General features: G+C 41.4%; 1 protein-coding gene across 3 annotated transcripts; it reads right to left on the reverse strand.

The window, feature by feature from the left end:
- Nucleotides 1-953: 953 nt before the first annotated feature.
- On the reverse strand, nucleotides 954-10,113 carry TARDBP (TAR DNA binding protein). 3 transcript variants are annotated; one of them, XM_082382034.1, is made up of 7 exons: nucleotides 9,969-10,113; nucleotides 8,728-8,979; nucleotides 6,671-6,834; nucleotides 5,907-6,047; nucleotides 3,265-3,435; nucleotides 2,751-2,877; nucleotides 954-1,737 (listed from the first exon to the last, which is right to left on the reverse strand). In XM_082382034.1, the coding sequence occupies exons 2-7, from the start codon at nucleotides 8,963-8,965 to the stop codon at nucleotides 1,670-1,672; spliced, it is 909 nt and encodes a 302-aa protein (XP_082238160.1). In that variant the 5' UTR covers nucleotides 8,966-8,979; nucleotides 9,969-10,113; the 3' UTR covers nucleotides 954-1,669. The 3 variants fall into 3 exon arrangements, with proteins under 3 accessions (XP_082238160.1, XP_082238158.1, XP_082238159.1); XM_082382032.1 differs by having other exon boundaries at nucleotides 954-2,877; XM_082382033.1 differs by having other exon boundaries at nucleotides 954-2,877; nucleotides 8,728-8,975; nucleotides 9,969-10,077.
- Between the last annotated feature and the right edge of the window lie 687 nt (nucleotides 10,114-10,800).

The raw sequence follows: 10,800 nt of genomic DNA on the forward strand, positions 1-10,800 counted from the left end.
AATGTGGCGACCATAAGTCTAAAGGACGACTTCATTTACAAAAGTTTAAAACATGTAACTTGCAAAATGACAAACCTATTTATCATAATCTAATTAGATAAGGGCATTAGGTAAATTATCAGCACAAAAACTTACATTCTTCCATTAGAAAAGGAGCTCAACTCTCATAGTAGTTACATTTTAAGTACAATAGAGAATATATTATTGCTTTTACATACTTAACAATGCACCGTGAGAGTCTAATCTGAGTTTTATAAGCAATTTTATTCAACATTACTCTATTTCCCCACGTTTGGAAGACAAAACCCATTTCACTTAACACTTCCACAGACAGACAACCCACCCTGCTAGTTCTTAAAGCTATCAGGCTTCTTAATGGATTTCAGGCACAAGATAATTTGTGGTTTCTTCTACTTTATCCCTATTGCAATTAATTCCACTTTTCAAATCCCCAACTAGAAAGGTGCTGATATTCCCTTCAATTGATAGGCTTTGCTACAAAGCATTTTAAAATAATTAACATTGTTCTGTCCACTCCTCCAAATAAGAATATTTTTAGAAGGCATGATTTCCCAATGGAGATTTATAACAGGTCATGTAAATAGAACATCACCCAAATGCACAGAGGCACTAAGAAAAAGCTGGAGGGTACTGCTTACCATTTTAGGTGCGGTCACCCAGACTTATTAAAAACTAGATTTAAAAAGAAAAAAAAAAAACTTTTCACTTTGGACAATGCAAGAACAAATAGCAATTAAGTCTGGGTATCAGGTGTCAATGCATGACAGGTGATGAATCCATTTGACTTGAGACAACTTTTCAAATAAGTTTATTTGAAGCAAAATAAACTACTGCCAAGAAACTTTATGAAAGTTCCATCTCAAAAGGGTCAAAAAAGGGGAATTAACTGCTATGAATTCTTTGCATTCAGGGCTGCAAAACAAAGACACATATTATTTAAATCAGTTTTATTTAAGAATTTCCAACATTGACAACTCTTATAAAAAGCATCCAAGCACAGGACACAGAACTGCAGCAAACAGCATTCTTATGGGTAGCTAACAGACATTAGAACTTCCACCCTATTTTGAGACACCCCGAGCTCACTGGTGAACTCTGCTTCCAAGTACTCCTGCAAAGCACACCACAAGCTCAGTCCATGTTCTCAACCCATCAGCTTCAGTTCACATTACCACACTTACAGATCAGTAACAGAAGAGAACACACACCATACGGCATTCACAGCAGTTGACAAAGGGGTAGGGGAAATACAAGTATCGTTTCACTTAACACATTCAGCTAACGTGGGTTATCTAAGAACAAAACTCACTTAAAGTCTTCCAACAGATGTGGATGTCCTTTGAATGCAAAAAACATTCGTACGTTATTTGCTATCATTGCTCTCTGCACACTCTCTCACCAAAGCCACAGGGATTGAGAGACACATCTCTCCAAGTTAAAAAATATCCATTATGCACCACCAAGTCTCTGCACGCGCTCTCTCCTTTTCTCGCTCATACTAGCCTTTCATGCCTCGGCACCACCATCAATCCCACACAAGGTTCAAAAGTTCAAACAGCCTTCTGGTTCCATATCACAGCCTTGCGTTCATAGCGTTGATACGACTCCATGAAATAAAGAGTAGCGGATAAAAATGGGACACCCACCGTCAAAGACACAGCCTGTGCAGCGTGATGACGAATTCTTGAATGAGAAAGCATGTAGACAGAAGTATTCCTATGGCAGAATATTTACAGCACTACTTTCAATGAAGTGCTTCTTCCATAAACATTTGAAATGAGATGAACTGCAGAGATTAAATGAAGGCTTCATATTGTACTTTTGTATATGAAGGGAGACAAGTGTTAAAAAACAAAAACAAAAAACAAAAGAACCAAACACTGTGACACCATGATCTCCAAAAAGATTTTCCTAAGGAAAAAATCCATATGGTGGGGTTCAAATTAAAACAAGGAGAAAAGAATGTAGTTCTAACCAATGGTTTCCATTTTGAACATGCAAAGAATTCACTTGACAAGTCCAGGGATAAAATATTACAGGAGAAACCTTTTGATATCAATTGTAGTGTGTTGGTTTACCAATCAGGCAAACAGCAGTTCACTTTCAAACACTCAATATTTCAACCCTTTATGTAACAAAACTTATAAAATTCCTTTAGCTCTTCCTCTTTTTCTAAAGAAAAATGTCAAAAATACTGCTGAATATACTCCACACTGAACCAATTTTGAAAATTCTTAGTACATACGTATTTTACAATATACTTACCATGAGTTTAGAAAAATCTGAATTCCCACCAGTTTATACCAACTAACGATAACCCAATGTCTACATTCCCCAGCCAGAAGATTTAGAATCCATACTTGAGCCAAAGCCTCCATTAAAACCACTGCCTGACCCTGCATTTGATGCTGATCCCCAACCAATTGCTGCACCTGAATTAGAACCAGTATAAGAGTTATTTCCAGAACCAAAAGCCTGATTTGGCTCCCTCTGCATGTTGCCTTGGCTTTGGTTATTACCCGATGGGCCTGACTGGTTCTGCTGACTGGCTAACATGCCCATCATACCCCAGCTGCTCTGCAGAGCTGCCTGGGCTGCAGCCATCATTGCTGGATTAATGCTAAAAGCACCAAAGTTCATCCCTCCGCCCATATTACTACCTTGATTGTTTCCCAAACCAGCTCCACCCCCTCTACTGTTACCAAATCCACCCTGATTCCCAAAGCCACCTGGATTACCACCAAATCTTCCACTTCTTTCTAACTGTCTATTGCTATTGTGTTTAGGTTCAGCATTGGATATATGTACGCTGATTCCTTTAATGATCAAGTCCTCTCCACAAAGAGATTGGGCAACCTACAAAAAAATAAGGGATGTAAATAAAGGAGATTAAACCACTGACTCATACATCAAAGTAGCAATAAAACTTAGATTTCAAGCCATCATCTAAACTGGAGAAAAAATAAGCAATGAACACTTACTTCATTTAAAACCATAAAATAGCCTTTAGCTTTAGTAATGGCAGCAGGGATTTTTTAGTTCATTTTCAAAGAACATGTAACATCCCCACTTAAACCTCATGTACTAAAAAAATATCTAAGGGGTTTATCACAAATGTTTAGGCCCATATACCACACAGCGTACAAGGTCAGAGAGCTTAGCTAAGGGTGGCAATTAGCTGGAAGGGCAAAGTTCAACAGAAATTACCTAATTAGCTGGGACAAAATTATTAAGAGAAAATACCTGATCATCTGCAAACGTAACAAAGGCAAAAGCCCTGAATGGTTTGGGAATGAAGACATCTACCACTTCTCCGTACTGGCAAAAAAACTGCCGCAACTCATCAGCAGTCATGTCTTCCGTACAACGCCCAACAAACACCTTTCTGCTTCTCAAAGGCTCATCTGGGCTTTGCTGGTCAAATTGAAAGGAAGAAAACCATCAGAAATATTTTATGAGCAATGAAAACAGTATTATGGTAGAGGATGTAATACAACCTATCTGCCTTTTATATTAGGTGAGTCATTAAAAAGTAGGTACATTCTTACTTTTTGCATTAGCACTTCTTCTTGTAAGACTTCAATGAAGAATAAAGTTTTAAAGTTTAAAGTTGATGAAAGTATATATATATTTTTTAACATCTTTATTGGACTATAATTGCTTTACAATGGTGTGTTAGTTTCTGCTTTATAACAAAGTGAATCAGCTATACATATACATATATCCCCATATCTCCTCCCTCTTGCGTCTCCCTCCCATCCTCCCTATCCCACCCCTCTAGGTAGTCACAAAGCACCGAGCTGATCTCCCTGTGCTATGCGGCTGCTTCCCACTAGCTATCTATTTTACCTTTGGTAGTGTATATATGTCCTTGTCACTCTCTCACTTCGTCCCAGCTTACCCTTCCTCCTCCCCATGTCCTCAAGTCCATTCTCTACGTCTATGTCTTTATTCCTGTCCTCCCCCTAGGTTCTTCCGAACTTTTTTTTTTTTTTTTAGATTCCATGTATATGTGTTAGCATATGGTTGTTTTTCTCTTTCTGACTTACTTCACTCTGTATGACAGACTCTAGGTCCATCCACCTCACTACAAATAACTCAATTTCGTTTCTTTTTATGGCTGAGTAATATTCCAATGTATGTATGTGCCACATCTTCTTTATCCATTCATCTGTCGATGGACACTTAGGTTGCTTCCATGTCCTGGCTATTGTAAATGCGATGAACGTTGTGGTACATGACTCTTTTTGAATTATGGTTTTCTCAGGGTATATGCCCAGTAGTGGGATTGCTGGGTGGTATGGTAGTTTTATTTTTAGTTTTTTAAGGAACCTCCATACTGTTCTCCACAGTGGCTGTATAAATTTACATTCCCACCAACAGTGCAAGAGGGTTCCCTTTTCTCCACACCCTCTCTAGCATTGATTGTTTGTAGATTTTTTGATGATGGCCATTCTGACTGATGTGCGGTGATACCTCATTGTAGTTTTGATTTGCATTTCTCTAATGATTAGGGATGTTGAGCATCATTTCGTGTGTTTGTTGGCAATCTGTACATCTTCTTTGGAGATGTGTCTATTTAGGTCTTCTGCCCATTTTTGGATTGGGTTGTTTTTTTGATATTGAGCTGCATGAGCTGCTTGTAAATTTTGGAGATTAATCCTTTGTCAGTTGCTTCATTTGAAAATATTTTCTCCCATTCTGAGGGTTGTCTTTTCGCCTTGTTTATGGTTTCCTTTGCTGTGCGAAAGCTTTTAAGTTTCATTAGGTCCCATTTGTTTATTTTTGTTTTTATTTCCATTTCTCTAGGAGGTGGGTCAAAAAGGATCTTGCTGTGATTTATGTCATAGAGTGTTCTGCCTATGTTTTCCTCTAAGAGTTTTATAGTTTCTGGCCTTATGTTTAGGTCTTTAATCCATTCTGAGTTTATTTTTGTGTATGGTATTAGGGAGTGTTCTAATTTCATTCTTTTACATGTAGCTGTCCAGTTTTCCCAGCATCACTTATTGAAGAAGCTGTCTTTTCTCCATTGTATATTCTTGCCTCCTTTGTCAAAGATAAGGTGACCATAGGTGCGTGGGTTTATCTCTGGGCTTTCTATCCTGTTCCACTGACCTATATTTCTGGTTTTGTGCCAGTACCATACTGTCTTGATTATTGTAGCTTTGTAGTATACTCTGAAGTCTGGGAGCCTGATTCCTCCAGCTCCGTTTTTCTTTCTCAGGATTGCTTTGGCTATTCGGGGTCTTTTCTGTTTCCATACAAATTGTGAAATTTTTTGTTCTAGTTCTATGAAAAATGCCATTGGCAGTTTGATAGGGATTGCATTGAATCTGTAGATTGCTTTGGGTAGTATAGTCATTTTCACAATGTTGATTCTTCCAATCCAAGAACATGGTATATCTCTCCATCTGTTTGTATCATCTTTAATTTCTTTCATCAGTGTCTTATACTTTGATGAAAGTATATTTGGATTAAGGAAAGTTGATGATCGAGAAATGTCTTGGCAAAGATGATAATGTTCCAAATAAGCAAGTCTTGCTTGCTTGGAACAAGTCAGGCTTTTAAAAAAGGTCAACATATTCTCATTGCCTTTATTAACATGTAACTATGGAAGAAATTGTTAAATCACTAAAAATAACAAGAGAAAAGTAAGAACAAAACGAACAACGTTTTAGTTTGGAGGAGCAATGAACTAAATATTTCAAACAAACATATAAAATATTCAGCATGCATTAAGGTCCTGAGACTTTAACAAGGCAAAAGATTTCAAGAACACACCCTGCCACTACATCTTCCAACTGTAATGTTTTATTTTACAGTGTCTTCTAAGTAAGTCTGTCAGCAAAAATGGCCAAAGCAGAGGAAAAAAAAGAGCAAAGTACCTTAGAATTTGGAAGTTTACAGTCACACCATCGTCCATCTATCATATGTCGCTGTGACATTACTTTCACCTGGGTTTCATATTCCGTAAAACGAACAAAGCCAAACCCTTTTGAATGACCAGTTTTAATATCTTTCTTGACCTAGAAAAAAATCATTTAAATTTACTAAGACCATACACACACGTAACCAACTCAGAGTACATACGTGAAGGGAAATAGTATAAACCAAATTTCTTTTCAGCGCCCCTTACGTACACACATAACAAATATTAAAAATATCATTGGGACTTCCCTGGTGGCGCAGTGGTTAAGAATCCGCCTGCCAATGCAGGGGACGTGGGTTCGAGACCTGCTCGAGGAACATCCCACACGCCACGGAGCAACTAATCCCGTATGCCACAACTACTGAGCCTGCGTTCTAGAGCCCACGAGCCACAACTACTGAGCCCATGTGCCACAACTACTGAAGCCAGTGCACCCAGAGCCCGTGCTCTGCAACAAGAGAAGCTACCGCAGTGAGAAGCCTGTGCACCGCAATGAAGAGTAGCCCCCGCTCGCCGCAACTAGAGAAAGCCCGCATGCAGCAAAGAAGACCCAACGCAGCCAAAAATAAATAAATAAATAAATTTATTTTTAAAAAATAAAGAAAGAAAACTTATAAAAAAAATATATCATCTACTGAACATGAAAGGCAGCGTCACTAAAACAACAGGAATTCTGGGTGCTCATTCACTGAAAAACTGTTAAATGAAATCAAAGTTTACCTGAACCATAAGAACTTCTCCAAAGGTACTAAAATATTCTTTTAGATCCTGTTCAGTTGTTTTCCATGGGAGACCCAACACTATTAAATCAGATGTTTTCTGGACTGCTCTTTTCACTTTCACTGCTGATGAAGCATCTGTTTCATCCATTTTCCTTTTGTTATCTAAACAAAATGAGCAGAAACCTTTCAGAACTTTCATTTAACACTTCATAAAACACACACCCTCTTCATCTAGCAATGAGAAGCAAAAACATTCTCAGAACAGTTAAGACGCTGGAAACTTTTGCCAAAGAGTGATGTTAGCTCTCACAGACAGAATAAGAATTGAGTAAGTGGCTAAGGTGCTTTTCTGGAGCCAATCCAGGGATTCCAACCTCTGGTTCCATAATGTCTCAAGATTACAATTGTATGTTCTCCCCTCTCAAAAGGTGTATCAAAACAAAAGTTACTTCACTTTCACTTTAAAATACATTAAGGAAGGAAAGAAAACAGGTTGAATAACTGTGATACTATCTTTGTGCCTATTAAATATATTTGCTTGATTATTTTAAGGCCTATAACTTGAAGACTACCAAAAAATTCGCAACTTTAATCTCCAGCTGTGGATTTAAGGGTGATTTCAATTTTCTTTCTTTTTGTTTCGTTTCTAAACTTTCAACAATGAACTCACGTTACTTTTGTAATAAAAAAGAAACCTGGACTTCTCTGGTGGCGCAGTGGTTAAGAATCCGCCTGCCAATGCAGGGGACATGGGTTCGAGCCCTGGTCCGGGAAGATCCCACATGCCACAGAGCAACTAAGCCCGTGCGCCACAACTACTGAGCCTGTGCTCTAGAGCCTGCGAGCCACAACTACTGAGCCTGCATGCCACAACTACTGAAGCCCACGCGCCTCGAGCCCATGCTCCGCAACAACAGAAGCCACTGCAATGAGAAGCCCGCGCACTGCAATGAAGAGTAGCCCCCGCTCGCCGAAACTAGAGAAAGCCCGTGCGCAGCAACGAAGACCCAACGCAGCCAAAAATAAATAAATATAAATAAATTAATTAGAAAAAAAAAAACCCTAAGGTTATTTTAAAAAGTCAGTATTTGGAAGAGGAACTAAATGACATTCAGACATACAGACCATCTTTTGGAGTACTATCAGGTTCACAGCAAAACCGAGGAAGGTAGAGACTTCCCATATACCCCCGCTCCCCACACCTGCAGAGCCCCCCCAGCATCAATATCCCCCACCAGGTTGGTACGTTTGTTACAATCATGAACATACATCGACACATTACTATATAAATGACATTTTAAGTTTGGGTAAATATTAATCTACAGTCAATGGATCAAGAAACTACATACTAAAAAAAAAATCAAGTTGATGCTATTAAGAATTTTCTTGATATATAAAAAAATTTCTTGATGCAATGTCTTAAATACTGACCAAATAATATGACTTTGTTGCAATATTACGTTACAGTAAAAGTAACAGACAGATCTACCAACTAGCACACTCCTACTGCTAAAATGTACTCATTTCCTTGGCTCACTTCTACATCTTCATGTTTCCTTTTAGATTAAAAACATCATTGATAAGGGGCAGTGAGAATAAGACCAGAACCCAAAATTATAATTACGACTGCACTAATTCAAGATTTGGGCTACTGCAACTGATGTTCATTTAAGGAGGAAAAAAAAAAAGATTAGCTGGATGAATGATGTAAGCCTGCAAGAACAAAGACCAAACCAAAATACTGAGGCACTTCAGAAAAATCTGTTTACAACAGACTGATACAACTGCAAAGCGTTCTTAATTCCTTAAATTTCGCATTAGCTCAGCAACGTTAATCCAGATAATTGTTTAAACACATAGTTTTTTAAAAATGTCCTGTAATTTCCAATTTTCACTTATTTAAACTAGCGGTCTTTCAAACTTGTCTGACGGTAACGTTTAAAGAAATACTTGGGCTACAGGAGACGGTTCACCATGAAGAGGCCATGACCTATGACTTAGAACGAGACACAAACCTATACTTTAGCATCACTGCAAAACCAAATGGCAACAAACCTTTGGGATAGTTGACAACATACACCAGGTTCCCCCAGCCAGCATCAGGGGCGTGCAGAATGCCTTCTACCAGACGGACCCCTCTCATACATTGAGACACTGGATTCCTGTAGCGAAGCCCACATGCCCCTGGAAACTGGGCTGTAACTGTGGACAGCAGCACTGTCCCATCGTCTTCTGATGGTATTTCAATGGGCTCGTCGTTCTCATCTTCGGTTACCCGAATATATTCGGACATCTTTGCTTGTCTTGCTTAAATGGAAAAGAGATACGAATGACCAACGCTTGTGTCAAAGTAATTGTGTCAAAGTAATTATCCCAGCTGACTAATACCACTACCATGTCATTCTTTCGACTTCCAGAAAAATTCTCGGTGTTCGGATTTTTATAGGTGTTGGTTATCCCTGAAAAATGAGGAGGTACAGGCAAGGATAGCTATTCCTATTAAAATGTAATGCCTTGCTAGTTCATTCATTCATTATTTGATGAGTGCCTACTATCCATCAGGTGCTGCAACTATTAACTGTGTGTGAAACCACAGTCCCAGCAGGCATGCTGGTTGCAAAGGGGGAGATGAGCAGGAGAAAGAAAGCAAACAAGTAATTATTTTATTACAATCGTGATTATGCTACTGGAAAGGAGTAGTCTTGGCGACTGGGAAGAAACTAAACTGGTTGAGATGTGTGTGAGGGGAACGTCAAAGTGGATTTCCCTAAGAAAGCGATGCAGAAACTGAGCCTTGAAGACTAAATAGGAGCAGTGAACGAGATGAAGAGAACAAGGGAAAAGTGCCTCCCTGTTCCAAATCTGGGGATTCTGGGGGTCTCCAAACTTGAGCCGCAACGACAGCGGCGACAGGTCCTTCGCGACGCGGGCCGCCGCCTCCCAGAAGCCAGTGCGTGACAACCGTGGGAGGAGTTTTTAAGCGCGGCCGGGGTGGGACCGCTGGGGCACCAGGCCTAAACGCTGTCCTGGTGCAAAGTACGAAGGCACAAAACAGTGCCCGGGCCCGGAAACCAGGCCAAACCTCTGCCTCGGGCTGCACGGCTCCGCGGGCCCAGCGTCCCTGATTCGGCGCCGGCTGCCACCCCGCGCCAGGCCCTAACGTCGCTCCCACGCGAGCCCGCTCGGGCAGAATGAGGTAGGCCCGGCCCCACGGCTCCTTTCCCGGGGCGGGGGCCGCCCCACTGCGTGAGCCGAGGCACACAGGGCGTCCTCCGTGAGAAGCGTCCGCGACTCACCCGCTAGGCCGCTGCTAGGAAGCCCGACAGGGACACTGAAGCAGCGAGGAATCCAAGAGCAGCCCAGCAACCACTTCGCTCCCACAAAATGGCGCTAGGGCCGCCTCCTCCCCCCTCCGGCCGTCGTCCTCTCCCACCGGTTTCCCGTCCAGAGGGGGAGGCCGCCGCACAGAGACACAACGACCCTTTCCCCAGAGAGTCAGAACGCCCTTCTCGGAGTCTGACCGTAGGCGGAGGATTTTAAGGCTAAAAGGGGACCAGAACCTGGGCCTGAAAAGCTAAAAATGGAAAAAAATGTGGAGGCGTAGGCTTTTAGCTCCCCTCATGTAGCATAACAGATGGCTTCGCCCGACCAGCCGCCGGCCCTGGGTCTCGGCCGGAGCTCGCGCACTTTTAAAGTGCGCGAGACTAGCTCAGGGGCTGGGCAGGACCGGGCGGGGGCGGGGCGGGACGAGGCGGGGGCGGGGCGCCGGGTTGGGGCGGGGCACCTGGGCCCTCCTTACCTTTGCGAGACTGGGGAGGGCAGCGGATGCCAAGACCTTTTTATCTAAAAAGCCAGCCAGGTTCATCCTCTTTTCTCTCCCAAGCCAACCTCCACACCTGGAGAGAATAACGTTGTTCTAAATAATACGAATCATAGTGCCTACTGTGTACCAGGTACTTCCTAAGTCCTCACATATTTAATTACCCCAACAGTCATGTATGGTAGGTGCTATTGATGTTATCTGCACATACAGGTGAGGAGGAAACTGAGGCACAGAGAGGCTCAGGATCTTGCCTAAATAAGGTCACCCAGGTAGTAAATGGTGAATCTGGGATTTGACCCCTAACT

Source organism: Balaenoptera borealis (assembly GCF_965194805.1).
Source record: "Balaenoptera borealis genome assembly, chromosome: 1".
Classification (NCBI taxonomy): domain Eukaryota; kingdom Metazoa; phylum Chordata; class Mammalia; order Artiodactyla; family Balaenopteridae; genus Balaenoptera; species Balaenoptera borealis.